General features: G+C 42.9%; 1 protein-coding gene across 1 annotated transcript; it reads left to right on the top strand.

Moving 5' to 3' along the window:
- On the top strand, nucleotides 1–27,539 carry gas2l3 (growth arrest-specific 2 like 3). Its single transcript, XM_073480844.1, has 9 exons — nucleotides 1–93; nucleotides 12,300–12,355; nucleotides 18,637–18,823; nucleotides 19,924–20,042; nucleotides 20,412–20,553; nucleotides 21,787–21,850; nucleotides 21,930–22,071; nucleotides 23,712–23,816; nucleotides 24,791–27,539. The coding sequence occupies exons 2-9, from the start codon at nucleotides 12,332–12,334 to the stop codon at nucleotides 26,222–26,224; spliced, it is 2,217 nt and encodes a 738-aa protein (XP_073336945.1). The 5' UTR covers nucleotides 1–93; nucleotides 12,300–12,331; the 3' UTR covers nucleotides 26,225–27,539.
- The last annotated feature ends 169 nt before the right edge of the window (nucleotides 27,540–27,708 follow it).

The following is a 27,708-nucleotide window of genomic DNA, read 5'->3' on the forward strand; positions in this document are numbered from 1 at the left end:
CACCTCAAGACTTCCACAGAGAAAAACGCCTCAAAGCAACGCAAAGTGGCCGGACTTTCTGCTTGAAGACTCTACACCTCTTCAGTGGTGCTGGTAGGTGTAACACTTTCAATTTATGTCAGAGGGGAATTGACGGGGAGGAAGTTTATCCGAAAGTTTTCGCCTGTGTGCGGAGGTTTTCTCCTGGTTTCTCCCCAAAATCCATGAGGGAGCCTCGTGGAGCTGCGGCAGCAAACATACTGGAAAAACCGTTATTTTTGTGTACAATGAAGTCAAGCGTGTGTTTAAGTCTCTTTACAATATAAAAGTGTCTTGGAAAGCTGTCAGGAGTTTAAGAATAACACAATATTTGAAGTGTTGTTGAAATTAAGTACGCTATTTTTTTAGTTTTTTGCCTGAAACGTCTTCTAACAGCTAGCATAAAGTCTGTCCCAAGTTGCGTTCACGTACACAGAAATCTCTTTAACTGTTAAATAAACGATGCACTTTCCTTTTTCACACGAGCCGCAGTGATTTTAAATGAGCAGGGTGCAGCTTAAACCTCTTCACAGCCCTGCACTTTCACACCTCTCACTCTTACATAATGGCAGCTAATTGACATTGACAGGTCCGTGTCTTGTTTGTGTTGAGTGAGAAACACACAGCTTCCAGTCTGCAACCTGCACACATTTGTCCTTGATTGGCAGGTGGGAATAAATAGGTAAGAGGATCAGTAGTTTACTGGGAGACGGTCTCATCCTGAGATGTTGCATGATGATAATGTGATGGTGGGATTAAGTGAGTATTGTGTGTGTGTGTGTGATGCGTTCAGGTTAGGTGCAGGGTGAGATTCACTCTATTCATGCTGCTGTTTCTGGATCAAAGCATGCACTGGTGTACCTAGGACAGGACAATAAAGAAGGACACATTAATATTGAGTGTTGTAAATGTGACAGTCCTGGTTTCCTGTTTGAGGAAAAAGGATGAAGTAAAGGCTGGGCAGGTGCTTCCTGCAAAGAGGGTTAACCTTGGGAAAGCCCATTCACACACAGCGCACCTCAGACCCTGCCTGTTGATGAGTTAATGATGGTTATTTTTGTCCTCACAACAACAAGATCAAGTAAAGTACTTACCCTTGTGATCGCCATTTCCTTTCACTTCTTTATTTTATATGAGCTAATAAGAGACACGGGCGGTGATTCAGAGGTCTGCTTGTGATTATGTCTGTGAATATGTTTTTCCACTGTGATTTGTGGTGCATGTCATTGGATTTTACCATCACAACATTACACAGAACGTGATGTAACTGTAACTCATGACTGGAGAAAAAGGAAGGAGGGTGAATGAGAGCAGGCGTGTCATTATCATTCATACATGCATGCTGATAATGAACGCTGAACTCGGAGTCCCACAGTTGTATAACTGATCAACACCACATCCAATAATTTCCAACATCTCTATTGATCCTACATCAATCAGTTGATGGGTAGGCTGACCCTGCTGGTTTGACCTGCTGGGAAATTGACTTGGATCAAATTGCATTAAATTGGAGTCAGTGGCCATCAGTCAGTTGTGCTCCCTGTGTTAAAATGTTACTTAAAGCTGCTCTATGCTCGATCTTTACATTAAAACGCACCTGTGTTATGAACCACAATCCCACGGTGAAGCTTCACTAATTGAGACACTACTACTACTGTCATTAGTCCAAGTAAATCCTGCTGTCAGTCTGGACTCTCTCCAACCACTGAGTCAAAATGAACTTAATCTTTTTATAAAAAGCACTAAGTCAACACTGGTCTGAAAAAGCTGGGCTCACTGGCATCAAATTTGTGTTCATTCTTGTATTTAGTGTCTTTTGATAGAATTAGAACAAACAAACTGCTGAATGATACACTAATCAATATTTTTATATGAACAATAGGACAAAATAAATGAATGGGTGCTATGTGAGCTCAACTGATATATAGGTATATTGACCATATTAACAATGACATATGTTGTTCGATATGAAAATTTTTTTTTACAATACATAATGCCAAAAAAGATGCTTGGGGGACTTTTGAATCATCACATTCCCAGTGAAGTTTACTGTTTCAGTTCACTTATTTTTTTAATCATTCAACTGTAAAATATCCTGCCTCCATTATATATCTTTTTCATAAGTGTTAACCACATATATTTATGAATATGAATATTGACCGATATATCGGTACCAGAATTTTTTATTCCCCAACAACGACAATGTCCCCAAAAATCCAGTATTGGTTTAGCTCATTGTTTGTGTTTTACAGCCCGAGCCAGATATTTACCCACAGCAAAAGAGAGCTAACTTAGAGGCTGTTGGGATCACCACAAAAATTAGATGCTGCGCTGTTGATCATTAAAGCAACATAATGTGGAAGTTCGTATTTTGTGCGATTTGGCCCCCCCGCCCCCAGTTTCTGAGTGCAACACCACTGTTGGAAATACAAATCCAAGGTCTGTAACAATTTGTCAAACGTAATGTAGGTGCTAACTACAAACAACTCATTATGTCAGAACAATGTTATGTGTTGAAAACTTGTATCTTGAAGTAAACATGTGTGTAAGGCTGTGATCCTACCCTCTCATTGAAGTTATAGTGCAGAAACAAGTGATAAGGGGCCGGAGTGGCCGAGACAGAGACACCATTCACCCTATGACAACACACTGTACCATTTTAAAATGATTTTGAGGGTTTTATTTTAAGGTAAAGTTACATAATGTTGCTAAGTTGACTACTTATGTATGTTTGATTTTGATGGCAAGAAAGTTTACTAAAAGTTTCAAAGCCAATAAATTAGCTACTTCTGAGTCCATGTGACCTTTGTTTACCAGTCAGGACTCCAACTGAAGGTGTCATTATAATGCTGTTGTCCTTTCAGACTGTACAACGATATGTCACATTGCAGGAAATACAGTACCTCACTCTGTTTCAGACAAAGCTGTCACTGCCCAGCTCTCCATGAATGAATGCACACATGAGTAGCAACCCCAATTCCAACTATCTTCATAATCACCATCTGCTTGATCTTTGGCATCAGGCCTCGCAGTTTGGGCCTGCCAAGGCTCCTGAAAGAAGTTAAGACCCTATACACACACACACACACACACACAATACCAGATGAGACAAAGGAGCTTAATGAGTTAAAAATTCACGTGGGCACATATGGGCTACGGAGCTGCATGTGTGGACACAATGGAGCTGCTAATGAAATCTTGGATTACCCCTCATTTATTTAGGGTACAGTTTACAGGAGGGGAATGGTGAAGGGTGGGGGTCATGGGTAAGTGTGTGCGTGTGTAAAAAGGGATTGCCATTTCTGTAGGTGGCTGTGTGTAGATGCTGTAAATAGTTGGAAAGTAAGGCTGATATCATGCATTATTTGTAGATGGAGGTTGGGATGAGTAATATTTTTCCGAAGGAAGATAACTGAGTAATCTGTGTATTCTTATAACACTACAGGCATTATGTGAATGCAGTTCACAGAATTAAATCCATGATAGTAGGTATAGTAAAATCCCATTTTTGTCATATCCCTTCAGCACTGACGGTTTGAAGGACTGCAAATTTTCCTTTGTTTGCATTTAATCGTCACTTTGTTTAAAGACACCATTTAATCGCTCTGTTTTGCTGTTTACGGAGGGTGTGTGTTTGTCACTGAAGATCTAAGGCAGCACAGGTTTCTCCCATCATGTCTTACCACTTATGAGGCTGATTAAGGTGAAAGGTGCCCCAGTTTTTAAATCCTACCCCCCTCCGCACGCACTAACCAGGATTATTATGCGACAAACAAACGTGGCTAATTAGGCTGAGCTCGACGACCCCTCGACCTTTCACATCTTCTTGGCCCTGACCTTCTGGGAAGAGTTGGGAAAGGGCGACGTGGGTGTTTGGGCTACAGAGGCTTATCTGACTGATAAAGCCTGCAACACGGCTAAAGTGGGACTTTGAGGTCCAATTTGTGGGAAAACATCCTTAATTATTGCCAGAACTCTGATGCAGGCTAACCTTATGACTTTTTTATTACTGAATTTAAAGTATCACACTTGAAATGTTATCAGAAAAGGAAATGGGGATGATTAACCAATGTTGACAATAAAGGAGGTGCCCAGTTGGGCTTGACAAACTATATTTACACTGTTAAGTTTTTAGTAGACATCCATTGTGACAGCCTGGCAGATTTGGCTGTTTGACAGATTTGGCTGTTTGACAGTTTGAAATCAAAAGGTTGCTTCCTGATACGCCTATTGGTCTCAACAGTTTCACATCCCAGTCCATTAACTTAATGAATGCATGATGTGATGTGCTTCTGTTCATTATGAAATGGCCATCAGTTACTTTTTGAAATAACAGCTGAGGAAAAATCAACGGTCAAGCTGGTTTGGTCATTTGCTCAGGTATTTCCAACTGCTGGGCCTGTCGGACGCCTGTGCTGCGACTCAAGCAGTGATGTCATTGCAGTTATTTGGCATGTCTGGTCAGCAGTAACAGATCAGAGTGGGCATCCTGCCAGGCCTGCTGCAGCTTAAAGGATGCACTGCCTGTGTGTTGGTCACTGCTGATTGACACAGTCAACTGACTGCTGACATCATGTAGGCAGGGAATTCAAAAATGAGGAAAAATTGAATGGAACGTGTTTCAAACATAGGCTCAGGCTTTGCCGTTGGCACAGAACTCACAGTCTAGTTGTAGTTTTGCTTTTGATCCATTCAGTAATGTTCTCAGTCAGTAGTCTGAGGAAAATATGTCTTTCAAATGTGTCTTTTTATGTTCTTCCCAGTTCTTATGATGTGTCACCTGATATGATATACTATACTATACTATACTATACCACACAGCACATTCATTCATACATTTCCCTAAACAGCTCATTGCTCACCATAGACAGATTGCGGATCTCGTCTTTTAGCTCCTGTTTAACATTGGAGCCGATGTTTAGATATTCTCTTGGTTGATACTGACAAGTATTGTTTGTTTAGTTTGCTGCATGTGTAAGGTTTGAAATGAGGTAGGAAATCTCTTGTCAATTCAGCTTAGAAGTTGTGGTCAGTTAGCCTCTAGTAACTTATACAGCACTGTGAGAAACCATGAAGTTTTATGTGTAGCATCTTCTGCTGAGAGCTTATCATCTACTGGCTTTGTTTCCTTTAGCACTTATTGGATTCAACATATTATCGCAAGTGTTTTTAGCCACGAGAGTTTGAGATATTCTGTAACATTCTCCTGAAACTTGTGGTTGTTATTTTACTTGTGGTGCCCTGTACTGGGTCCTTCTTTAAAAAACAAACGAAAACAAAAAACAGTCTAACATTTACTTGGATATACATTTGGATAAAGACAGAGTTTTAAAGTAAGCATGTCAGTGGACCGTCTTGTTTTGGGTAAATACATGGCTGATTGTGTTTGATTCCAATCTTGTGTGGCAGCTCACATCTAAGGGGCGGTGTGCTGCACACTGAAGCCTCTTTTTTACCGACCTAGAATCCGCTTGCATCGGTTCCTCTGCTGGCCAAGGGTTTTGAAAGCAGGACATGCCTGATCCTGAGTCAGCACAGAGGGGCTTTGAAGTCCCAGAGATGACCTGGTGGCGTGTGGTGAGCTGTGGATTACCATCAACAAATCAAAATGGGATTGGCAGGTGGCTCCCACTCATTCAAGCCTTTAAGATGGACTTTACTCCCACTGTCTCACCTCTGAGGAAAGACCCCTCAAACAAGGACAAGAGGAAGGAGGCCAAGAAATGCTTTAATCCTGCTTGAAAGGGTGACAGTCTTTTACCATGGAAAACCATGATGAGCAGGCTTGTACAGGCCCAGAGGCGACTGAATTGCTTTAGAAAGTAAAGTGTAATTGAAGATGTTGACGTATATTTACTTTTTCATTCTCTTCAACTGAATGAATTTCCCTCTCAACACTGTGCAGCCGGGCCCCATCTGTAATGAAAAAGGGAGGCCGGTCTCCAAATGAACCGCTCCTCCGACAGGGTAATTAAGTCCAGACACAAAGGGCTCAGCAGGAAGGAGTTTAATAGAGAAGGAGTTAGTATTCTCCAGGGAGATGCTGGGTCCAGCAGAACGCATTTGGTCTGCAGGGAAGGGAAAGGACGCAGGAGGTTGACTGGCCTGCAGCCACCTCACACCGCGACTACTGAGGACACACACAAAAAGATATTACTCATCCGTTTCTGTCTGCTTGAGTTATCAAATTAAATGCCAAAAATAGGGCCTCTTTTCACATCTCAAACCTCTCAAATAAGATTGTGTCCAGTAGAATCTTATCTGAGAGGCTTTCAGGTGTAAAATATATGATGCTGAAGAAGCAGAGGCAGCTAGAAACATGGGGTGAAGAGCCCACTGCCATCGAGAGGGGTGAGATAGGAGAAAGCATAAAAATGGGGATAAAGATGCACAATTTCAGTCAGTGTTTTTGTTTTTTTTTTGGCTTTTTCAGCAATCTGACAAGCAATTTGGCTGTATCACGCAGCCTCCCTTACATGCAGAGTGAACATTTAGACACATTTCCCCTTTTTTAATCTGGTTTTCAATCATTAAGCATTCCTAAGAAATCCACATTCAGGTAAAATGAGTTAAAAGACATCATGAGGAATTTTAAGTGGAATGTTTTTCCACATAAAAGTCCCTTTTGGATGACCTCCAGCCTCACAGGTACTGGTTAGATATAGAGACAAAGCGAAGGAGGGAAAGCTTTGCGGAAAGCACCCTTTAACACATGCTCCAATTGTGCCAACCTCCAGCAAATTAAATAATGAAATAAAAAAAAAAAAAAGTTTTTGGTTCCAGACACGTCCACAAGAAACACCTCATAGATCCCCGGAGGTCCTTAAAACTGCACATGGCCGACTTTGGTTTTATTTTTAACTCGTGTATACTTTATTCCCCTGACACACACACAATGCGATGTACTGGAAAATCAAAAGGACATCACCGCATGACATTCTGCTTTCAACTCATTACATAATGCGTTCTCATTTCTTTTTTGCACTTATGCACGGGTGCACGCATGCACCACCGGAGTGCCGCGGGCTGCATGCCTGCGCCACGTGCTGTGTGTGTTGTGGTGACGGAGCGGCGAGGAGGTGGATGCGCTCTGCTGTCTGGAATAGCGCTGATCCTCTTAAATGATTACTAGCTGCTACCAGAGCAAGAGGGAGAGAGGCGACCTGCGTTGTAGCATGCGGACAGATGTCTCACCCCCACCCTCAACAACACACACAGCATCTATGTTTAGTTCAGGATACAGGGAAGCTCGGACTAGATCCCTATCCTTTTAATAGACTCCAAGTCTATTATCCCGCTCATTTGTACCTGGACAAAGGCAATTCATTTAATTCATTCAGCACCTTTTCCTTGCAGGGAGTTGATTGTATATAGAGAACTATAAGAAGAAAATGGACCTCTTAATGAGAAGAGTTAGCTAAATGAATTGTGGCAGTTTGGTTATATCAATACATCCCTTCCGATACAGCCAATTCATAAGTTTTCATTTGATGATTTAAAAAAAATAAAAATTTAAGTATCTTTTTAGGTCCATTATGACAAATTGACACTGTCATCATTAAATGACGTGTGTTTGTTTGCCAATGTATATGGCATACCTACAGGTAGAGCTGCAGCGATAAAGTCAATTAAAAGAGTAGTGGATTGAAAGAAAATTGAGTACAAACTATTTTGTTAATCGATAAATCATTTCAGTCATAAAACATTTGCTGGTTCCAGCGTCTTAAATGTAAGGATTTGCGGCTTTTCTTCATCATTCATCATTTATGGGTTGGACTGTTGGTTGGACAAAAGATGCAATTTAAAGACCTTAGTTTGGGAAATTGTTATTAGTATTTTTCACAGTTTCTTTCTAACCTGAATTCCCAGTGGAAATGCAGCTACAATCAGTATAGAATCTGAACGTAACAAGGTACCTGAATTCAATCTGGAAATGACATTTTTCCCTAAGGGGATAAAACCTGCAACAAAGCTTTTTATTTCACTCATAACAAGAAATACAGGTTAGTCAACCCAAACCTGACCGAGGTCTTTTGTGTACCAGGTTTCTGTGCCTCATTACTCAGTTAATCCTAATGTGGCTTTAGAAGCACTGCAATGGCTCACATGTGCACCTGAACAAAAGCTAATGTTTCAGTAATTCTAAAGGGGAATCTGGATTCTGGGAAAGTTCTAAATTCCCACTCTGTCAAGTGAAACCCCAAAAATAACATTGTTCATATGAAGTACAGCTTGTTCATTATGAGCTCGACAATCCACCACGTAAGTTGATCCACAGAGAGGCCAGCTGCATATGTGGCCCCATTGAAATCAAATAACATAATCACGAAAAACGTCCGAGTCTTCAGCATGCTAAATCTTGTAGACTGACGGAAACAGGGAGATGGCTGAGGAAATGGCACATTACAGATGGATGTCAGAAGAGTGGCAGCATTGTCGCATGTCTTTTCCCTCAGAAACTGTTGGGGAATGTACGTGGTAGTACTCAGTGTCACAGTGTCGAGCCCTGGCCTTTCCAGTGTGCCACTCCCAAGTTCGACAGCACTATAAAACATGTTTTGTCTTCGCCTCCCCTCTTTGGCTCCGATTCTCTCGCCCTCCTCTGTGCTTGACATTTGACTGTGTGTGGGTGCCTTTGGTCCCTGTAGGGAGCTGCGCTCTCAGGCTCTGCTGAGGCCCCAGATGCACACAACTGGAGTCCAGAGCCAAAGATTTGCCCTTTGTCCTGTGTTGTTTTGTGTGACCCTGCACGAACGCCTGTGTGCTGAAAAGAAGCAGAACCATTCTGGATTGTTTGTCTCCTCTGAAAGCCTAAATGTCGTCGTTCCATCACTTTTTCCTTGTAGTTCTGCTTTGTAGCCTTCGGGACATGGCTTTGAAAGACTTCACTGACCCTTTGAAATCCTCTCAGACAAATCAGGCTTTTCAATGCTGGTCTTTGACCATTTTTGATCAGCCAATGATATTTCCATCCACTTTTCACTCAGTGCATGTTGAGATTTCATGACTTAATGTAAACGGTTTGATCTGCTGTTCAAAGTATACCATGAATGGAAGAGTTTGCCCACTTGTCTTTGACCGAAGATTGAGGGTACACCAAAGACTTCAGGCTAATTTCAGGGATTTACTCAGTTTTCTGTTTCTCAGTGTTATGCATGATATTGTCTCCGATGACATCTGATGTAATATCTCACACAGTATGTTCCCAAAATTAGACAATTCAGGAATGGAGGGGTAGATTTGCTGTACTAGAAATCATCTTGCCTTGCCTTAAATATATTGCTTCTCAGTTAACTGGCACTGTAGTCGTTAGAGCAGAGCTCGTTGGAACAGCTGTGGAAAACCAACATCTGTGCATCTAAGTCTATCATATGACGTCATGTGTTCTGTTCTTTGTTTTCTTGGAGCTTGCTCTCTCCAAGGCAAATTTGTTGGAACCCTTTCCACATGGATGCAGGTGTCATCTCTTGATAGCTACACCAACATCCACAACCATCGAAAATACTCCAGAGCGAGAACTTCCGCACTTATTGTTTTCCTACTTCCCACCCAAACTTTCTGCTGAGTGCTGGTGTGGATATGGGGGAGTGCTCTGGTAGGGCTAGAGGGAGGTGGGGGATGAAAAGGAAGTGGAGGTAACCCCCCACCTCACCTCCCCTATTCCATCTCATTCCATTTCATCGCGTCCTGGTTGGAGTTCCTGGTTTGGCTGTTGGTTTGGAGATGAGAAGAAGTGTGTGTGTGTGGTGGGGAGGGTGGCAAGCTAACAAAACAATGGAGGCTTTGTGAGAGGGTCCCGCCGTGACAGGATTGTTGGGGGGGAGCAGGGGGGCGGTAAGGGCTTAGCGAAGCGTAGCCACTTCATTAGTCAGGGCTCTCCTTTTGCACCTCCTCCTCCTCCCATCCATCCTCCCTCCCTGTCATGCTCTCGCAGCCTTCCCTTCCCCACTCACTCGTGGAACCACAGAGGCAGGAGCGGCTCTAGCTGGACAAGACCAAGCGTAGCGCAGGGTTTTAAAGGAGGATGTGCTTTTGAGGCTGATCGGAGTTGTTTGGTGTAGTTTCCTCGCTCGGTACCGTACTGTTTTTGCTCTGAGGTAGGTTGTCTTGTGTTGTCATCCATCCCGTCCTGTCCTGTCCTGTCCTTGGCCGCTGACTTGCATCTTCCCTCCCGCGAACTGCAGTTTTGGTGTCAGATGACCAGACGCAGCACACTCAGGCCAGCCTTTGATGAAAAACTGAGGTTGTGATGTCTCCTCTGGGGTCATTTCTAGATGTCTTTGTTCCTCGTATAAATTTCATCACTCAGTGCATGATGACGTCAGTGGAAAACACCATACGTCTAGAAGTTTTACAAACCCATTTTGGTGTCGAATTTTAGGTTTATATGAGGTGGTATTTGTGTGTCCGAGGAGGAAGGCGGGGTGGCAGTGGTGGGGGACTATTGCCTCAGCTGTGTTGACCAAATTATCAGTGTTATTAGGATCTACGTGCTTGTGATTGCTTTCTCCCCCCCACCCACACTGCCTCTCTTTGTCAAACGCACACCCTAGGGGACAGTTGAGCGTCAGGGTAATCCTTCACATCCTGTGTGGGAAAGGGCAGAGAGGAGCACTCAGACTGTCCCATCACTTCCTCGTGAGAAAGTCTGATGCAGTAAAAATCAAAGAAAAACAACAGCATCCCGGTTGGCTTTCACCCAGAGGGCTGTTCGCAGCATCCTGAGTGCCTGTTTGCCTCTTATATCCGGTTACACTGTCCCATGTAATGTTCTTCCATTACTACTTATCACAACGCAGTGCATCACAGCTACATGGTATTCAACTTTCCCAAATAATTACTAGGACAACCTGCAAAATTTGGATTCATGTCTTGTAAAGTTGATTACGCACTCATTACACAGTGAATTGGAAGAAGACTGTAAGGACTGAGTCTTTTTGCAGAGAAATCACTTTGATAGTGAGAGTTGATATATACTGTACATGAAAGAGCCACGTCTGAAATGAGTTTAAAAGACCGAATGAACTTGATGGGATAATCAGGTTATGTCCTAACTGAAGCTTAAAAGTCGCTGTGTGGAACCAGTTAAGCCAGCAGGTCATTCACAGGGTTTTCTCATGTGTTTATCTTGTCTCAAACAAATTTATTAAGTTACCAGCATCATGAATCTCTTACTGACCTGACTTTACACTCATCGCAATTGAGTCAATAGATTGTCTGAATGTCTGAAACCCAGAATAGCTACAACAACCAGTGATATTACACATTCAGTCCAGATGTCCTGAATTTTTAGATCATCATGTGAATCGGTACAATCACAGAGAATTGAGCCAATATGAGAAAGGAAAATCATATACTGTTTCTGTGTATATATATTCTTGGTACATTCATCTTGGTACATTCATCTTCTTCATCAAAATCTAAATTGTGATATCTAAAATCTACATTTTAGATTTTAAATGATTTCATCCAGCCCGGGGCATTGGATGTTTGTACATGTATTATAATATAAAAGATATTGACTTCACTTGAAATGAAGTGTTAGAGCTAGAGCTGGGCCTGATTTAGTTTAGTTTGGCAGCTGGAACAGGCACCTCTAAAACTTAAAAAACATAGTCTTTGGGAAACACTGATCGACTTTTTTTTGCCATTCTCTGGCATTTTGTAGACAAAAAAAATGAATCAGTTAATCGAGAAAACAATCAATTAATCACCAATGTAAATAATCATTAATTGAAGGCCTAGTTGGTTTGTTCATACACAAGCTGAAATCTAAGAAGACCTGTTTGTGGTCCTAGTGGGAGTTACGCGGTTGAGCTATTTCTTGAGAGTCAGTCAGTCAGTCCAGCTACTCAGTGTCTCTGCTGGTTATCTGGCAACTCCAAGGTGATGACAAGACTCCAGCCGCTTCTGGCTGCCTTCACCAAGAAATAGTTACACTGTGTAATTCCCCTGTTTTCCCCTGCTTCTTGCCATTTATAATAAGTACAGCTAATTGCCTCCTGGCTCCACTTAAAGACATGAGAGTTGTATTGATCTTCTGATCTAACTCGAACTGTCAACAGGAAAACAAACAATTGTTTATATTTTTTTATGTCAAAGTATTTTCCTTATAACTTCCCAACTTGCCTGTAATCAGATACCATGTGCATCTTGATAAGCGCTTTTCAGCGACGCAGAGGCGACTGTATTCACTCTCTGAAATGCAGCGTGACAGAAGTACAACTGACATGTTGATACGATTTCTTTTTCACTCATCTCTCCGTCTTATCTTTCCACAGAATGAAGAAGTGAATCATCTGTGACCGCAGTCATGGCTGTCCAGACTGGCATCCAGGTAGGCTTATCAACCTCAAACAGTATTTGATGTATTTTGCTCAGCCAATTGGGAAATTTGGTCCTCCAGGTTGGAAATCAAGGATTAAGAGATTTCACGAGGCTGTTTGTAGATGTCATTAAAATTGTGTTTCTGGTCCAACCTTTTTGATTTTGGCCTGAGTACTGCCTTTGATTGGTTGCCATTTGGGTAGCTTACACAAAATTGTCAGCTAACTTTGCCATTTTCACAGATCCTGCAGACATTTTAGACCAAAACTATTTAGCAAGTGCAGCTACACATCTGTGCCAAGTTTCAAATCTCAAATTGCTGAAGTGCTGAACCTGACTTTGGGTACTTACTATTGGCACCGACAAATGGTCAGTGAGCACTGTTCTAAGTGCCCGAGCAGTGAGTCACGAAGACTATCTGTGTGCCCAATTGGAGAAAAAGTTCCCAGACTGTGCTATAGTTACTCAGATTAAATAAAGATCTGCAGACATCTGTCTCCCACTCAACAGCTGCGGCAAGCCCACCTGTGTTACAGCATGCCGTCTTGTTGTTGTTATGCATGTCTGACGTTCCACTGTTCGGACCCTGAGGAGTTTCTCCGCACATTTTTGAGGGGGAGTGGGTGGAATGTGTTACACTTTTTCCTTTCCCCTCCCAGCAACGAAGTGTCAGCCATCCCAAAACCCAAAACAACAAACGTCTCGTGTTTCAGATTTGTCACATGGCAGCACCTCGTTGAGAAAGGCTTTTCTCTGTCATCTGGTTCGGAAAGTCCTGGCTCTCCCCACCCGCCTTGGACTGCGGATATGCAAAATATGCATCCCAGTGTTGTGCTCATAACATGTGGCAGGAAACCTCCCAGACTGATGCCCATGTGTTGACAAGGCTTTGAAAAGCCTCCCCACAGTTGCTGATGAACTGTGGTTGAATGCTTTACCTTCAAACGCACCAGATTACCCCCAGTGATTGTGTTAATTTGAGCGTTTTTTATGTTGAGATTGATTTTATATGATGTATTATCTCGTTTCCCCAAAATCATAGTTACTTTGTCTCAAACGTGAAAGAAATAACCCTTCATGATTATTTTTTTTAATCTTTTTTCTTTTTTCTTTCTTCTTTCAGTTTGTTTTGTGCACCTCAATGTCAAAGATCAGAGACACCAACACTTGTGATTTTTAAACTGGCATCTCTCTCAAGATATAGAGCAAATGGAGCAATAGTCTCTCATTTGTCTGCCGTGGTTTAAACAAATTTAGTTAATTCATATGTATTTGTAGAACACACAAGACAAAAGAAGTGGATGGATTTTTTTTTTTATATTGCGTGTGATCACAGGCACCCCGTGAAGATATTGATCCATATCAAACTATCATGCTGCTGCAGAGACTGTAACACTGCAGCTACTTCCAGAGCTCAGCTCAGAGCTTCACTGCCCATGTAGAGCACAGTCACATCCAATAACTGGTCACACTCTGACTGCTCCGTTCAACCATGCTGAAAATGTATGCACTCATGGAAGTATAAGTGGCATATGTGCACATCTATTAATGCAACAGTAAAACACAACCATTGTAAAAAATACAGTGTCTGCAGGTTTTGGTTGCATGCTTTGGATATCTGATAAAATTTCAAATCTTTTGTGATGGACACAAATTGTTGCCATGGGGTGAAAACCATGTCTCTGCGAAGCTGAAAAATCTTGTCTTGTCTTTTTAGACTGACAGTGTGTTTGAGTTTTGGAATTTCTCAGCATATAATCCTGCAGTTCGAGCTCAAAAATAGAAAGCAAAGACATGGAGTGACATGGTTCATACAGATGTACATCAATGAGCAGGCTTAGGGAAGGTGTTGTCTCCCTGTAGCTCCTATCATGTAGCAGTAGACACTCGCATATACACACAAATAAATGAATACTTTCATTTGTTAAAACAGTGTTTTATTTCCTTAGTCAAGGAGGGTATGTTTTCACCTGTGTCCATTTTGTTAGTTCGTTTGTTGGTTTGTCAGCATGATTACACAAAAACTACTGATGGGATTAGTGCAGTTTTAATAAAACTGTTCGTCAAGTATGTACAGTATATTTTTGTTTTGGTGATTTCTAGTGCAGAAGAAATGGTGCAGCATTTGTCTTGTTTTTCTAAACTACTCAAAACGTGCAGGAGGTTCGGTAGTGTTTGCTTGTAATGAAAAGAAGAAGAACTTGGTAGTTAGCATGAGCAGAGAGGCAAACCATAGCTGAACAATGAGCAAGACCTAAAATAAAAACCTCAACAGGAAGTCCAAAGAAGAGGTCACTGATTGCCCACAGTTAGACTGGCAAGTGAGCAGGTCTAAACTTCCTCATCTCCCCCAAAAATTGCCAGCTTTTTCTAAAATTCCTCATTAAAACCAAGGCTACGTTGGCTTTCTTTCCCAGCTTTACAAAAATCTTGGATGAAAGTGACCAAATAATAGCCCAACCCAGCAGCTCTTATAGTATTTGAAAAGAGCAGCCTGACCCTGTTAGTTCAGCCTGGCCAAACCAAACACCTCTGGGTTTAGTTATGATCCTGGAAGGTCAGTGGTCAACAGCCAGTCCATGGGAAGATTTAAAACACTGGGATAGCTTGCAAAGATGGGAAGCAATACTTCACATTTAATTAAGGAATGGAAAAGTGTCTCTGTATAATATAACTTGATCAAAATTTAACCCGTAGTTCAAGATGTAGCTAAATATTTAACAGAGTAAAAACACAGTGAGGTTTTTCATTTCTCTTACTTATTGTTTACAGGGTTCTATATTTTTTTCATTTAAACACTGCATTGTCATCATGATTTCCACATCCCACTTTTCCCTTCCCCTAAACTCTTCCTGCTATCGATTGTTTCAGGGAGTTTAGTCACTCTTGCTATAAGTGGCTCTGGATTAGAGCATCAGGTAAATTCCTAATGCATAAACAGTAAACATACGGGCATACACTGCTCTGTACACTGCATTTCTTACCAGGATTACAAACCTACATTCCAGCGCCTAATGAGGACATACGTGGTGAAAGAAAAATGGATTAACTTTCTCGATAATTAGTGCAATGCAGATTTTAGTTTTCAACACAAGTTCGCTTCAAGACCTGAATGCTCCCCGTGACCCTGTATACAGTCAGGTGACGGAGTACGAGGGGGATTATCCCACTGTTCAGTCGTCTTTTCTAATCGGCACATCTTTTACGTAACTTGTAAACCTTACACTACGCTGCCTTATGTTCTAATTAGCTGGACGTAGAGAAAGGCACATATGTTGTTGTAGACGTGGAGAGCACCGCAGGCGGCCAGCCCTTCTGAACTGTTATGTAATGTGTGTGTTCGTACAAGTGTTTTTGAGCATGTGGGTCGGCTCTTCCCTTTTAAAGTGAGGTGACCTTTTCAGTTCTGAACATGAGGTGTTTTTGATACTTTCTGCTTTTTTTCATGTGTGTACACGAGCCCCACATATTTGTTCCCATTCCCCCTCCCTTATGGGTTCACAGGTCACCCCCCTATGGGGATGAGTGTGAGGGGGGAAAGAAAGAAAGAACTTCCCCAAATCAAGGACATCCACTTTGGTGTTGTTTCTTAACATTTGTTTGCATGTCTCTAATCCAAACAGTGAACTAACACTGTCCTTAAGGGTTCAACATTACACAGTGAATTTATTAAATTAGTAAGATGAGTCAAAATTGCCTGAAGTCGAATGTTAAAGGGACATGCTGTCCCACATCAAGCTCAGTCTACTTGTCACGAGGGGAACTACTTAGCCAGTCAACTGGTTGTGTAATGTCTTCTGTGGTTCTGAAGAGAGCTTTTACCAAGTTTTACCAAAAAAAAAACTGATGACATCATCAGGGTTATCTCGGATCGAAGCTGAGACATTTGAATGGAGTTTTGAAAGTCTAAAGAATAAACTGGAGGTGTGAAGTTTGAAATGGAGCTGGGCGATATGTCCATTAAAACTATTGCAATTTTTTTAGTTAGAGCATTATTGTCACGTCAAGGAGTGCATTTAAAGCATAAGTTCAATTAGAACGCATATCCAATGACACAACTCCTTACATAAATGTACGTATACGTTTATCCTCCGTACACACACGCATATCTCCTCAAAAGCGCATAAATGCTAGGACTGGACTGACCAAATAAAATATCACTATTTTTGACCAAATAATGGCATTGCAACAATATTAAAGGAATGACTATTCATAATTTTAAAAGATATGAACCCAATAAGATTTTTGATAATAATCACGATATACGATATCCAAAATCTAAGATCATATATGGTCTCATTTTTATGTAGCCCCTTAAAGTTGAAATGCAATGTGTGAAAATACACATGCATAGAAGGTGTTTTTAAAGTGGCATTGAAATGTATGAAAGAAGAGTTTTATCAAACTAAAACATAAACAGTGAACAGTGATTTTACACCCATTGTAACAGATGTTGACCAAACAATGTTTGCCATTGTCCTATAAACATTCAGTATCTTGATTTAATGCTTTATTAAAGCTATATCACGCGACTCAGTACATGCCCACAGACACACACACACACACCGTATCCTTAGCAGTGTTGTTCGGAGGCGCTCAGAGCATCAGCAGAAGTATATTACTGTAAAACAGCAGCCTCTCTGTTCGACTAGCCAGAAGGTTTCCTGTTTGCAGGCCGAACCAACACAATGAAGTCAAGGCCTGAACAAGACTCAGCCTTGTCTTAAGCACAATAACTCCTTCACCACAGTGGAAGCAATGTCCCATTATCGCCCGATGACATGTGATGGATACGAAGATTAAAGGCTGTATCTTAAACAGATGTCAACAAACTGGACAGAGGGAGGGGAGGGGGGTCATCCAGAAGCGAGTTATGTAATGTCTGGACAAGTCGTCATAGTGCACATCTGCTGCTGGTTTCCAGATTACCACTCCTGCAGGCTGAGAACAATGAAAAAGTTAAAAATAAAATGGCCAATAGCCATTTTGTTAATCTGAATTACATGAATCTTTGAGGAAGAGAAGCTTTTGCACTCTATACTTCTTTAAAGCTTGACAACCAAGAGCTTGGTTTACTTTAAAAAATCAGGTTATTCTACTTGTATGTCAAATAATTTCAGAAATGTAGAAAACCGGGAAACCTAGCACACCGACACTACAAAGGATTATTTCCCGTCTCCTTTCATATCAGAGATGTGGTGAATTGTCAGTGCAGAACTGAAGTATGAGAGAGAAGGGAATGTGAGGGAGGGTGTGACAGTAGAGATGGATATGTTGGGACATCAGTGTCGAGAGCCAAGATCAGCGGCTCGCTCTAGGCTCTGTGACTGTGAACAAGTACTAGACACCCATTTAAGCAGTCAAGTGCAACAGCAGTCAATTGTCTCGGTTTTCCGTTTGCAAAACTAAAGAATAAAAAAATGACATGAAATGTCAGATTATCTTCAAGTGGACAATGAAAGACATTACAAAATAAGAAACATGTTGGGTGGTTAGAGATGAAAGCTGAGGATGTGGTTTTCACTATAATGAAGTTGACCACAGTGGTTACCGGGCCGCAGCGCAACGGCAGCGTCAGAGCGTGCTGCAACTCCAACAGAGCATAGCAGTGATGTGTGGTGTGACGGCATCCCTGATGCGTCCGCTCTGCATGGATGGGTCACTAAAACTCCTCTGATATTCTCACAGTGCAAGGCTGAATGTTAACTAGAGTATGATAATGTAGTCTTGGCTTGTAGAGAAGGTCGCTGTGGAGAAGCACCCAACCGATATACAAGCAGTCCATAATAAGGTGTGTCCCGTACGCTTAGCTAAACGGGCTATAATGGTAGCTTCTTATTTAATATACAGATATGGATTTTGGTATCAAGCTTGTCATCTAACTCACAACGCAAAGAAAGCTAAGAAGTGTTTTTCCTAAAATATTCCTATTCCTTTTGAAGTTGAATGTCTTAAAACCGTGGCTGAGGGAGTCGCTCTCGGCTCAGATTAGGCAGATGTCTCAATAAGTGGGCAGCCACACTAATCTGTTATAACATTCTGTCAGGCTTTCAGTTTGTGCGTCTAATCCTTTGACTCATACATGGAGATGATGTAGACCCTATTAAATCTTTCATCTTTAGAAATCTTGGTGGTTGCTGCTACTTTTTTTCTGAGAACAATCAAAATCAAAACTGATTTTGATTGGTGTCAAAATGTTTTTGTTTTTTGTCCAGAAAAGTTTAACTCCCATTTTATTTCAATCAACATGGACATCAGTAACCTTCCACTTTTCCCTCCTCTCGTCTCCAGGTATGGTTCGGGGAGAAATTCGATGCCCCGTTGCTGAGCCCTAGGAGCCCTCGCAGCCCATTAGCACAGCGGCACGGCCCCGGCCTCGCAGACGTCTTCCAGTATGACCAGTGGCTGGCAGTGCGACATGAGGCCACCCTGGTGCCCATGCAGGAGGATCTGGCCATCTGGCTCACAGGCATGCTGGGTAAGTGATGCGTGTCATCCTAGAAGTACTGTTTTTAGTGGGTTGGAGTCACTATGTTTTTTTTTTGCCTACTCTGACTGTGCAGTATCATGTTGTTTTGACATATTAATATAATACATGTTAATATTTGGATTACTTTTACTGTATTTTAGTAACAGAGTAAATGTGTTCAAACCTGTGCATCTGTGAATTATCATCGTGAAGTTGCATGCTAACAGTTTGCCCCTCGAGGTTAGGAAAATACCGCAGCACAATTGACACAGGTCTCCCGTGTAATTGGATTTAGTTGCTGCCATTTCCAACTTGTCCTTTGCAAACCACAGAAACAGGAGTGGAACAAAATCCCTCATTTCGTCCGTCTCCACCATTATACTGACATCTATTGTCCCACATGACACAATGGAGCAGTGAGGAAACTGAAGCTGACTGGAAACTGACTCTATTGTTGACTGGTGAAACCGTTTGTTTTTTTAGAAGCAGACTTCAGTTTTTCTCATGAGGAATGTGGGCAGGTACTAAACGCCTAACGTGAGTTATTGGTACTGTGACCACGATGACCTGTATACCACATTTTAGACTTTTTAAACTGTGTTATCCATCTGATAGTCAGTCCTGAGGGGCCGGATGCTGCAGAAACAGGTGGCGTGCAGCGGATAAAGTTTCAAGCCTCGAGGCTCGGCCGTTGTTGAGTGAAAAATAAACTGTTGTGGATAAATCTTTGTCACTTAGTGTTATAGCTTTTGTGGATTTTGTTCCCAATGCAAATTTGGTTCACATGGCCTTTGTTGAGTTTCCTAAGGCGGTGATTTACAATAAGGGGTCGTGGGAGCGCCATAAGTCTTGGGGAGTTTGTAGGGGAGTCCTCTGTTAAAGTGTTTCTGTAAGGTCCAACAACAAAAGACATTGTAGACAAAAAAGAACTGCTCAGTGAGTGAAAATGAATTATGTGTTAAAATTGGGCTGTAATTGTATTTATGATGTACTGGAGATGTGGTTCTGACCTGCAGAGGTGATATTAAGTGGGACAGTATTGAAAAAGTAGGATTATTTGCATTGAGCAGTACGTTTTATTCTGCATCTTTCTACTGTCATTTTTACAGGGGAGGAGGTGAGAGCAGAGTTTTTCATGGAGGAGCTGAATAACGGCGTGAAGCTCTGCCAACTTATCGGCGTGCTGCAGACCAAGATCGCCCAGAGCTGCCCCTCTGCACTCTGCAAGGTGAGTCAGACAGCACTGATGAAAATAGCTTGGATGATTGTCCAAAGGGCAGCTTTCATGCTCACACATCGGGGGATGTTTGGGGAGAACTGTGCAGGTCACAGTGTGGACAAATCTCTGACTGAAGACCAGTTTTCTGTTAACTCTCAGAAGCCGTCAGGTGGAGTTTTGCAAATGTTATCTACAACATTTTGACAGTATAGAGTTAGTGTTTAAAAAAGATTATTAGCATACATTAAAATCATGCTGTTTACCTTGTACAGAAGATGAGAGCACAGAAGCTCCCATATCCTTTTTTAAAAACACATCATACCTTCACATTGTTTCATGATTATAAATAGGCTTCATAAAGTTTATTTTTCCCAACAGTTGTTCCCCACGAGGAAGGTTGCATGTAAGAGGGACGCCTCTCCAGGTTCTTTCTTCGCTCGCGACAACACCGCCAACTTCCTGGCCTGGTGTCGTCACATCGGTGTGGAGGAGACCTACCTGTTTGAATCAGAGGGCCTCGGTAAGAGCTGCAACAGATGTCACTTAAACTATAGACTGCTTTCATTTATTCTGGAGTAAATAAATCATTTTTATCCCCCTGTCTGTTGCTCTCCCCCTTTATCCCAGTTCCTGAGCAGCAGCCATAACTCTGTTAAAATGTCTCTGAGTAAATTTGACCTTTGAGTTTTAGGAAACAAGAACTTTGTTTGATTTTGGCTTATATGACCATGTTATGTACACGTGAGTCTGTTGTAATGCAACAACCCATGGTAACTTATTAAAGTGCTTCTTCTGGTGCTTGGGCAAAGACGGAGTAAGTTTGTCACAATCCTGTCTATTAAACAACCAGACAAAAATTACGTAACAAAGAGCTTTGGTTATCCAAGCAGAAATTTTCAACCAGGAATGTAAATCTTTTATTCCAGGGTATCGAAGTGCAACAAAGTGTCCAAAAAAACTTTCCTCCACCTGTCTGGAAATAGTATCATGATGAGTTTTCCTGCATGCACTTGGCCACTGTCTATCTACTGGAAAAAACTCTTGCTATTTTTCCTCTTCAGCTTTTATTTCTTCCAGTTGAGTCCAGAATATGAAACATAAATGTTACCTGTCAGCTGTATTTTCAACAATTAAGGACTGTGTCCTTCTTCGTTTAAATAAGAAGCTCAGTAAATGTGAATATAATCTACTCCACACTTTTTGGAGCCAATGTTGGACTTCATACTGAGGATGTTTACAGTATAAAAAGGACTGCCATTGTAAGCTCCTAATAACTTTGCAGAGCTCTGTCGTTTAAGCCTTACTTCTTAATGGTTTAATAGGATCTGTTGTGGAGAGCAATCACCCTGAGTACACCGTATGGGGGATCACTCCATTACAAATAATGGCTCTCCAAAAAAACGGATTGGAGCGATTTAGAAAGAAATCCGTTCGTCTGCCGCTCCAAGAATGGAAACCGATTCTCTAATTCTTCAATATATTTTTGTTTACTTAATATCCTTAAATTACCCTATAGTTGTGCTCTCCAGCCCAAACTTCTGTTCTCTTCTGCATGAATCACCCAGCAACCCCTCAGGGAAAAACTGACTGAATCGTATGTGCTCATAATGTCACGTTTTGGAATCTAACACGAGAGTTTTGTCGCACCTCGTCCCTCCTCTTCTCTTGTCTCTCTAATGAAAGCCGAAGTGGCAGCTGCTTCTTCGGATCATTTATTAATAGTCTGTTAACTGTTGTGTTTTTTTTGCCTCAGTGCTGCACAAGGAGCCTCGGCAAGTTTGTCTCTGTCTGCTGGAGATTGGCCGCATCGTCTCCAAGTAAGTGAACAAAGAAGAAGAAGAAACATTGCAACATTTTAGACGCAGAGGAGCACATGTAACCTCTGCTGTGTCTCAGGTACGGTGTGGAGCCTCCTGTGTTGGTGAAGCTGGAGAAGGAGATCGAGCTGGAGGAGACTCTGCTGATGACAGAGGAGCCGCCTCCAGCCGTTAAGACCTTCAGCGTGTGCTGTCAGCACGGCGGCCTCTACCAGCCCGGGGTGAGTTCTGACTGACAGCTGGAACGTACTGTTTTTAAACATGAAACTTTCCACCTGGAGGCAGGAAGTGTGGCACAACCAAACACTAAAACAAACAAAAAAGAACTGCTGAAGCAAAGTGTTGAAGGGCTACAGCTGATCACGTTAGCGGCACATAGGTGGTACATGTGCGACCCAGTTGAAGCAGAGCTAAGACTCTTGCCGCTTCACTGGCGCCCCACAGGGTATGATACATCACCGCCGATCACGTGACGCTCTGCCGGCACGCTGTGACTCGCTGTAGCGAAGATACGTGCCGTCATATAGCCATAAGCACACGCGGCAGTGAACTTGCTGTTTTTGTACCAGCGTAAACTCTCCATCTCTCTCAGAGTGCAGAATGTCCTCCTTCAGCTGTGGTTATTAATCATTACTGATGGGCATTGTGTTTCCAACACTGTCAGCGTTTGTTGGCTTTATTCTCCAGTGGGTCAAATGAGGCTCAAACACATAGAGGGTTGGGGGTTTTATTCCCAGAGGAGACAGCAGGGCTAAAAATAACTGAACTCATCGAAGTGGAAGGCCGTTTGGATAAAAGCGTCAACATACTTGCATTTTCCATTTCCACATCCAAATAAGCAGGAACTTATTTAAGTTGAGTGTGTCTTCATCGCCTTGTCACTTAAATCTCATTGTAGGATTTCATCATGTCTCGCTGCTTGATTCAGTGGCTGTAATTTGATTATTGCTCACTTGTGCAGCAGCAAAAACTGGAGGCCTTTAAATATATTGGCTTATTTTCTAGCCAACTGAAAATATTAATGATATTATTTACAAAAGGCACATTTCCACCCAGCAGTCCGGTCCTGTTTATTTCCATTTTCCATTTTTTTTTGTCACCTCAGAACATACATGAGTTGTCTTGTTGTCTGTGCTCTGGTGTAGGATTTCTTTTGTTTTGTAAGCAGTCTTGTCCTGAGAGTAAAGTAGCACAGAAGCCCCCTCACACAAGCAATCCTTAGCATAAAACAAGTAACCTTAGAATAAATGTATTATTAGTGTAAGACAAGTATTAGTATAAGACCAGTAATGTTCGCAAAAACACTTAACTTTAGCATAAAACAAGTAACATTAGAATTAAACGAGTACCGTTAAGTTAAGTTACTTGATTTAGGTTAGTATAACATTAGTATAAAAAATATAGTTGGCATACATTAAAATCCTGCTACTCATCCTGTTTACCTAGTATAGAAGTGAAGAGCACAGAACCTCCCTCTTTCTGGATATTAGTGATGCCTGCAATATGTACAGGCAAAATATTCAACTTCTCAATAGCTCTCATGAGCTAACAGGGCGTCCTTTCATTTATGATATGGGCACAAAATGTCTCATGGTGATCTCCCTTCACTCAATTCATTTTGGTCTGTTTTCAACCCCCCACACTTGAGTCTTTTCTGAATCAAAGTTTATGTCCTTGTTGTGATAAACAACCAATTACAGAGAAGAAAGACCAGAAGACATTACATTTCCTTCATTGTGTTCTTAATGTTATAAGATTAGCGTAGTTCAGTGTGTTATGAAAACGAGGCTAAAGAGTACAGTGTTGCTGCCAATGAGTCCGCCAACATGGCCGCCTGATGGTCCTCTTTTATCCTTTGTAGGAGCACGGCATGGACGACCCACCCTGCAACTGCTCCAACAGGGTGTCCATTGAGTACCTGTCAGAGGGACGCTACAGACTGGGAGACAAGACCCTCTTTATTCGGGTGAGTGCTGTGAACACACACACATACACACTCTCTGCAGTGGCAGCAGACTTGTGTGTTGGCACGATTCGCGTCAGTAATCCAGACAATCCAGTCAGTCACTGAGTTGTCCCATTCAGAAGTGGCAGCTCGGTTATGTCACAGCCTTTGAAATGCACCTCATCATGTCAGTGTTTCATTTTCTGTTATTCTGAGACGGAAGTTATTGTAATATCTATTGTAGAAGTAAGTCTACGCCCCAGTTCTGCAGAAATACTTGAAATGCATAAAAAGGAGATTTTTACAATAGAGTGGGGGGGGGGGGGGGGGGAATGATCTACAGGGTTGATCCTGCAAGTCAGCCGTTCTGTTGTTTACTCTGACCTTTGACCGAACAAAAAAGATCTTTCCCTTGGAGTGTGTGTGAAGAAACGCATGCCTTGATGCATGAATTTAAGTATTTTACAAACCGAAATTGCAGTCGTCAAAATGTGTAATGCAAACCGAAGAAGCACATCACCATTGAGTCTGTTCAAATAGGCACTGGTTCATTTACTAATACTGTATGAAACCACTACAGTGTGCAGTACAAGCTTAAATACTGTGTTGATATCACATTAAATGTGTGGCAACACCAGCTGCTGCCAGTATGTGTGTGTGAGCTCTGGCAGACATGCAGCGTACAGGAGTCTTCACTACATCACTGGAGGTTGTGATTGGACACATGTAAGCTCATTACCCAATCGTGGCGGATTGTGTTAGGCGATTACATCATAATTACACTGCTGTCCACGCCTCAGGACAGACACGCTCATATATAGATCCACAGCTGCTATTTCAGGAACTTCCACGAAGGTGTCACTGTTGATCTCTGACTGACTGTTCTTTCATTTAAAGACATTTTAGGGGCATTTTTTTTGTATTATTCCAAACTAAATGTATTTTTCTTTTGGAGAAAATATGTTATAAAAAATGTTTTTTTTTTCGCTTCACAGATGCTTCATGGTAAACACGTGATGGTGCGTGTGGGTGGAGGTTGGGACACACTGCGTGGATTCCTGATGAAGTACGACCCTCTGAGAGTGCTGCAGTTCACCACTCTGGAGCAGAAGATCCTGGCCTTTCAGAAAGGCCCCCCCGGCCTGGGAGGACACCATGGCAACCATGCAGCTCCACCCCCTCCTCCTGACATGGACCCCCTCGCCGCCGTCAACAACCTCATCTCCTCCTCGTCCTCCTCTTCCTCCTCCACCTCATCATCTTCCTCTTCCTCAGGCCCGGCCTGTAAGCCAGTGTCTGTGAACGCTGCAGGTCAGACGTGTCGGTCCTACACCGCCTCCCCGGCATGCACGCCAACGCTGCCCAGAAAATGTCCTGCCGCAGCACCCAAGAAGAACCTCCAGGGGACACCCTCGTCCCCCAGGAAACCCACCCAGCTGCCCCTGCCCATCACCACCAAAGGTTCCTCCTCTCTGCCGTCCACGCCTGTGGGAAACTCCAAACAGTCTCCCAGCCCGACGCATCACGGAGCGCACGTCCTTCGCAGAGCTCTGACTCCATCCTCTGCTCCATCACCTGCCCCTGCAGATCCAAGCACCACCTCCAAACTGAAGCTCAAACCGTCGCCCCGCGGCCCCGCCTCTCAGCCCAGGAGCCCCGTCTGCCCAGAGCCATCTTCCAAATGCCCCAAACCCTCCAGCCCCTGCACCTCCCCCACCGCTTCCTCTGTGCCTCGCCCCATCACTGCTCCAGTACGGGCCCCCGCCGCTAAAGATGGCCGGCCCCCAACAGGCGGCAGCCAGCGCTCTCGCCTTGCACAGCGCCGCCCGGGCTCCCCAGCCTCACGCCTCCGTCTAGAGGCGGCCAGGAGGGTGCGGACGGCCTCAAAAGCCGCAGTGACGGCCTCAAAAGCCGCAGTGACGACCTCAAAAGCCGCAGTGACGACAACGCCAAGAGCAGCGACAGCAACGCCCCAAAGTCGGACCCCAACCCCCAGCTCTCGGACAGCGTCCCCGGGGCTGACAAAACCCACCTGCTCCTTGCCAAAGAGCAAAGAGATTACAGCCAAAGTCAAGGGGCTGGCCCCGCCCAAGGCGGCTGCTACCCCTCCACGCGGTACTGCTGCTGTCCCCGGGCGGGTCCCGGGGGGCAACACAGGCCCTTCTCCCGCCAGCAAAGCCAATCAGAAAACACCAGCCACAACACAGAGAACGGGGCGAAAGCAAGCAGCCCCCACTAACCCCATCAACGGGAAGACAACTCTCAAACCTGAAGCGACTCCAGGACCAGCGCTGGCCCCACAGAAAACCAGCCCCAACGCCAGAGCGGTTAAGACGGAGCCCAGCGTCAGCAAGAAGATCCCACAATACAAGGGCAAGAGCGGGGACCCTTATTTTGAAATGAACAGTAGGAGGAGGCAGAAGACGTAAGTGGACAGTCTCTGAGGACTTCACCAGAGCCAGCAGGCTGGTCCCACATGGCTTATTACAAACCAGCACTTGTTGGAGCTCAGACTTTCCAAACAAATGAATCACGTTACTAATCCCCATCAGAGAGCTTCTACTTCTGACCTTTCTTCTGTCTTCAGATGGTTTTTGTTTGTTTGTTTTTTGTATGTTATTTAACAGTTGTTTATTTAGATTTTTTAATCCTAAAGGGTCTAAAGTGTGATGATTTGTATGTCTTGTCTTTGTGGTTTTTCAGTGGTCTGTTTTGAGAGGTCAGCTCCACGTACCTGGTTAACACTAAACTTGCACAATGTTTACATTCTCACCTTCGTTACACGTACAGCCGTTACAAATGGTTTGTGTCAAGTGACTTTTTAATAACAAAGGATAGATTTTAGTATAAAACCATGATCAAACACTAACCTCAATGCTTTTTTTTTTTTTTTTTTAGCTCAACACCAGATTACAGGATTTCATGATTTTAGTAAAATGCACTTCATGGCTAAGCAGCTTCAGAGTTCTGTTTTCGCCAACAGCTTACCAAAGTTGTGAAACGTCTGGAGTTCAGTGACACAACTGGAACACAAATGATGGCTTCTGGTTACTTTTTCCTCCCCAGTGAGAACATCCTGTCCACTGGTGGATCGTCACATACGTCACTGATTTTTTTTTGTATAAATGCTATCTAGGTGGAAGGTTCCTGTCAGTGGCGCCGGACAAAGCGCCATCAGGAACGAACCTTCCTGTCGTGTGCCTTCATCAGAAACCCTCTCGTTTCTTGGTGGCATTAGAATGTATTAGATGATCCGGGGGTGGTGGTGGTGGGTGGAGGTAGGTGTGTGTGGGGGGGTCTTATGGTTTTTTTGATATTAAAAATTGCACAGTGTGTACGAGCACTCATGACTTTTGGTTTCTCAGAGAAAAGCCAAGAGTCGCAGATGAACTACTGATCAAACGCCTCTTTTCTTTCAAGCAGAAAAACAGTTGCGGCTCCTCCGGCAGCCAAAATCATTTTAGAGCAGAATCTACTTGGTATAGACTTTGTTTTTATATGGTTTCTCGTTTTTCTGTGTATTAAAAATCTAGTTTTCTATGTGGTGTTTGTGTACGTGTGAGTGTGTGCGTGTGTGTATACAGTATATATATTATCAGTGAGGCTTTTTTCTTGTTTGGCACTTTACAGAAACCGCCGTGTTTGTCAGAATTTGAATGTTGATTACGTCGATTGTGTCTCTTGTTCCAGCTACCATTTTTTTTGTCTTTTTGATCAATAAATGGACAAGTGTTTTAAAGCTCATCTCGACTCTGTTGCTTTCGTCTTCTTTGACACATTTTTGCTGTTGCACGTTGGCGCTCCAAATGTTTTCGAGGATTTGTTTTCATTCTAAAGTCTTAAAACTGTCTGAGCCTGGATACCAAACAAAGCCTTCGGAGCATTCAGTCTGTGGAGAAGGAGTAAGGAGAGC

The sequence above is a fragment of the Pagrus major genome, chromosome 14 (assembly GCF_040436345.1).
Source record: "Pagrus major chromosome 14, Pma_NU_1.0".
Classification (NCBI taxonomy): Eukaryota; Metazoa; Chordata; class Actinopteri; order Spariformes; family Sparidae; genus Pagrus; species Pagrus major.

Excerpts from the sequence above, each read along its gene's own strand:
- gas2l3 (XM_073480844.1), top strand. The coding sequence starts at position 12,332 with ATGGCTGTCCAGACTGGCATCCAG. Across the intron at positions 20,554-21,786 it reads GTTTGAATCAGAGGGCCTCG|TGCTGCACAAGGAGCCTCGG; the intron begins GTAAGAGCTGCA and ends TTTTTGCCTCAG. Across the intron at positions 23,817-24,790 it reads ACAAGACCCTCTTTATTCGG|ATGCTTCATGGTAAACACGT; the intron begins GTGAGTGCTGTG and ends TTCGCTTCACAG.